The sequence below is a fragment of the Miscanthus floridulus genome, chromosome 4 (assembly GCF_019320115.1).
Source record: "Miscanthus floridulus cultivar M001 chromosome 4, ASM1932011v1, whole genome shotgun sequence".
In the NCBI taxonomy this organism is placed as follows: Eukaryota; Viridiplantae; Streptophyta; class Magnoliopsida; order Poales; family Poaceae; genus Miscanthus; species Miscanthus floridulus.
The window spans coordinates 11,609,186-11,613,628 of NC_089583.1; the positions used below are offsets into that span (position 1 = coordinate 11,609,186).

At 51.5% G+C, this 4,443-nt stretch overlaps 1 protein-coding gene across 1 annotated transcript; it reads left to right on the top strand.

The window, feature by feature from the left end:
• The first annotated feature begins 2,122 nt into the window (after positions 1-2,122).
• LOC136550937 (mavicyanin-like) lies at positions 2,123-3,858 on the top strand. Its single transcript, XM_066542522.1, has 2 exons — positions 2,123-2,430; positions 3,149-3,858. Exons 1-2 carry the CDS (start codon positions 2,250-2,252, stop codon positions 3,499-3,501), a joined length of 534 nt encoding a protein of 177 aa, XP_066398619.1. The 5' UTR covers positions 2,123-2,249; the 3' UTR covers positions 3,502-3,858.
• Positions 3,859-4,443: the final 585 nt, after the last annotated feature.

Consider the following 4,443-nt stretch of genomic DNA (forward strand, 5'->3'; position numbering starts at 1 on the left):
TAGGAGAATCCAATTGGCAGCCTCGACTTGCGTCCTAGCTTGATTAAGAGCTTCGACCAATTCTTTTATATCATCAGCTCTACTCAATTTAGTTTAGGCTATTTCAAGTGCTTGTTGAGATTCTTCTAGATCAATGCCACAAAAAATACATCTATTTAAGTTAGAGTGCTTCTCTTTTCTGTTGCTGCGCTACTGTTGTAGTCTCTCCATCCTAAACACCTGCATGCTCCGACAATCAGGAGAGCTTGTATCCAAAACCTCTCGGCCTTGTGATCCTGTACTGCATGAGGGTGAATATTTTTTTTGAAAAGCGTCTCACGTAACTGCTTGCATTCTTCGTGGTGGCCCATCTTCTATCCAAGTCAAGCCATTGCCATGTATCGTTGTCTTCATCGCCAACTGCTCCAACCAGTCTTCGCCAAAGTCATCGCTCCTACACCAACCACGACTTCATCTGCAACACCAGAAGTGCGTGCACTGTGATCTAATATACTATTTAATTACAGAAATGCTATACAACACACATGTGTTTTAGCGCAAAAAAAACACATGGATGCACTCTTCATCTATTGCCTATGGAAGTGTGGGGAGCAGAGACTCAGGCTCACTCGAAAGACATGCGAGACTATCGCCGAACAACTCGCTAGCGAGTTCAGTTTTCATGCTCTCGCTCCTCCACGTCGGACGTATTCTGACATCAGCCGGCAAATTCGATAGCCTATTGGAGGCGCCCTCAGTGGCCAAAGGCGATCGACTAAAGCGTGTCGCAGGAGGCACATGGGAGCGGCGGGGCTCGGTGATGGGCTTGGCTCAGGCCTCGTTTAGTTCCGCCGAATTGGCGTCGGCAGGAACATCGTAGTGGCACTGTAGCTACAGTGCCGTTTTGTTTTTATTTGGTAATAGTTGTTCAAACGTTGACTAATTAGGCTTAAAACGTTCATCTCGCAAAGTACAACCAAACTGTATAATTAGTTTTTGATTTCGTCAATATTTAGTACTCCATGCATGTACCGCAAGTTTGATGTGACGGGGAATCTTCTTTTTGCATAGTGTCAAAGTTTGGATTTGGGGTGAACTAAACAGGCCGGGCCTCAGGCTCAGTGATGGAAAAAATATGTATGCGTGGTGCCGTGGTGTAGACAATGACCCATGCAGCACCTCATAACCGCGGTCCAGACGAGATGCAGATCAGCCCTCATATATGATGAAGTTGTGATGCGCGAAAACTCCAAGCGGGATCACGGCTTGCAACGCTGCGAAGGATCAACCGAGCTTCCATCAAATCGCATCGACGGCGCGCATGCAGTGAGATGGCAATAGGTACCCGATATCCGAATACCGGGCGAGTTTTACCCGATAATGAGACATGATGTTATTGACTGAAATCCTCTATCCTTCGAGTAGGCAGGTGTAGGTGTGGGTATGTACTACCCATACCAGCCTACCCACAGACAACTAACTAAACATCCTACTCAAATGTTAATTTTGTTATCTACATGTTGTTGGTTATTTATTTGTTTGACATATGCTGATATGCTCATGTCAAGTGTGTGTATGTGATGTACTAATTTTGATTATTAGACGCTTTTATGCTTGGCATGTATGATTAATGAATGTCTAAACTGGTGATATTCTTATGTGTTGAATCGGGTGTGCTTGCAGATATGGATTACCCGGCCCGTTGGGTAGTATTACCCGCATGGGCACGGGTATAGGTAAATTTCCCTACCCGTGCGCGAATACGGAAAACCCGACAAGTAAAACTACACCTAGCGCGTATGGGCATAGGTAGAGATGGCGCTACGCGTCCGGTACATACCTGTTGCCGGACGATAACATTAAAAAAGTGATCAAAAGCTGTACTTCGTCACTAGCTATTCTCCACACCATCGATCGTACTTGTCAACTATCGGGAACTCCCATGCTCGTCATATTTACCTGCACGAAATTTCGTCGTAACAGGAAGCTAGCAGGAGGAGACTGATCGATGCATCCGAGGTTCTCCGTACGATGTGCGCATGGCTTCATCGCTCTCCGAGCATGAACTGATCGAGGATAACAAAGCGCCCAAATAAACATGCTTCAACCATTGTTAACCACGCGCAATTGCTTAACGAATCATTCCATCTGTTCTCCTTGTTCCCTTGACGACTTATTATATATATAACAATAGCATTACCCATACCCCTACGACGGCCAGCAGAACAACAACAGACGAACGGGAGCTCAGGATTTACTCAAGTGCATTAATGGCTTCGTCCAAGCAAGTGCTAGTCATCAGCGTAGTCGTCACCATCGCCACCTTCCTCGCAGCACCGGTCCCGGCCCTCGCCGCCGACCTCTTGGTCGGTGACAGCCAGGGTTGGCGCCTCAACTTCGACTACGACGACTGGGTCGAGGACAACAACTTCATCGTCGGCGACACGCTAGGTACGTACGCAATTATTAACGGAGGCCGCTAACGCACGACGGGTCAAGCGCTCCCTTCTTTCTCCTCGCGTCGCCTCCTCCTCCACCCCTCCTCCGCCGCCCTCTCCCTCCCCGTCGAGCACCCTGCGATCATCCTCGACCCTAGCCCTCCTCCTCCTCGCCCCGGCCACTGACCACCACCCCGCCACGGCGCGCTACGGCTGTGGCCCTAGCACGCCCGCGGCGGTCGTCTTGTTCCCCTCCCCCCTCTCGTCGGAGCTCCGCCATGGCCATGCTCACCGGTGATGCCGAGACACCCCCGTCCCTCTCTGGTCCAGCCGCCTCCACTGCCACTAGGGCTCTGAACCGTCCGGCCTCCTTCCCCACTGCTTGGCCGGCCTGCCTTCTCCCGACCAGCCCCTTCTATGCCCACCGGTGAGGAGATCTAGTAATCCTAGCCGCTGCCGCAATCTTCTCCGTGTCCAGTAGCCGTCGCTGCCGCCTCTTCTTCTCCGTCTCCGCTGGGTCGCAGGCGTGGGCAGGTGCGGATGTGGTCGGGAGCGCATGCGTGGGCTAGGGGAGGATTCAAGCGCGAGGTGGAAGACAGGTTGCGCGTGACCCGTCGCTTAATTGAGTTTGTGATTATTAACGCGCACAGTCGTAAGTGAAGTCTGAAGTACGTATAACGTATGGCCCTCTTCTGTGTGGTAATACTAACAACCTCTGTCGTCTCTTGCAGTGTTCAACTACGCCATGGGCCAGCACTCGGTGGTGCAGGCGACGGCGGCGAGCTACGCGGCGTGCAGCCAGGTCAACAGCCTCGGGGTGTGGACCTCCGGCAACGACAGGGTCACCCTCAACACGTCGGGCACCTGGTGGTTCTTCTGCGGGGTGGGCGATCACTGCCAACAGGGCATGAAGTTCAACGTCATAGTCCTCCCGGCCGTGGTTCTCTCCCCTTCGTCGCCACCGACGCGTGATCAGGGCGGAGGTGACGCAACGGGGCTCGCCAGTGCTCAAGGTGGAGGTCTTGCAGCAGCGGGGCTCGCCGCTGCCGCCGGCGTGGCGGCGGCGGCCGCGCTCTTGTTCTAGGCATCGCTTTCATCCAGCCGTTGTCGTCGTCCAAGCACTGCGGTGACGGTTAACTCCAAATATGTGTGTCCTGGTTTGTAATTTGACGGATTCTTCATGTTACCAATAGATGACGAACACAATAACGTAAATAAATTCAAGAATAAATCCAAGTAAATATGATCGTCCTCCGAAATATTGAGCCGATAAGATCTCAAGTTTAATGAATTCATCAACAGATCATGGGCACATTGCAACCAATCCCCGTTTGGCACGAACTCAACTTCACTAGTGAACCCTTTTTTTTTTTTTTTTTCTTCAGCTCCACTAACGACTCTCTTGGTGGAGCTAAAACCGTTTTAGTACACTGTTTGTAAAAACAACTCCTTATAGTGGACGAAAGGGAGGAAAAGTCAATAATACTATTCTTCTCTTTTTTACTTTCTCTCTTCTATTTTCTTCTTGTTCTTCCTCTTTTCGGCTTCACCCTCCCGGCAGCCCACACCAGAGCTATGCTCCCAGGTGGCCACGTACCATACTCTTCGAGGGCCGCGCCCAGGCGCGTGCCCCTCTCCGCCACCCTCTGCGTCGCGCCCTCCCCGACCCTGGCGCGTCCCTCCTTGGCGGCCACGCGCCCTCCCCCACCATGCCCCACCCCAGCGGCCGCACGGCCCGCGCCACATGCTCTAGTGGCCATGCACGCTTGTGCGCCCAACAAGGGCAAAATAGGTCTCTCTCTCCTGCTGTTCACGTGGCCGAGGTGACACCACTATCTTTTGCTCCATCCCACCCTAAATCTATGCGAGCACGTTTTAAGGGGCTTCACCAGTGAAGCCATTTTATTTTACCCTGTTTGGTAGAAAACGGATCCAAACGGCTCCTAAAGCTGGTGGAGAAGTCCTGTCGAATGGGGCCTAAGACAATAACATCGTTAAATTTTTTAATAAATTTAGTTCAATTCTA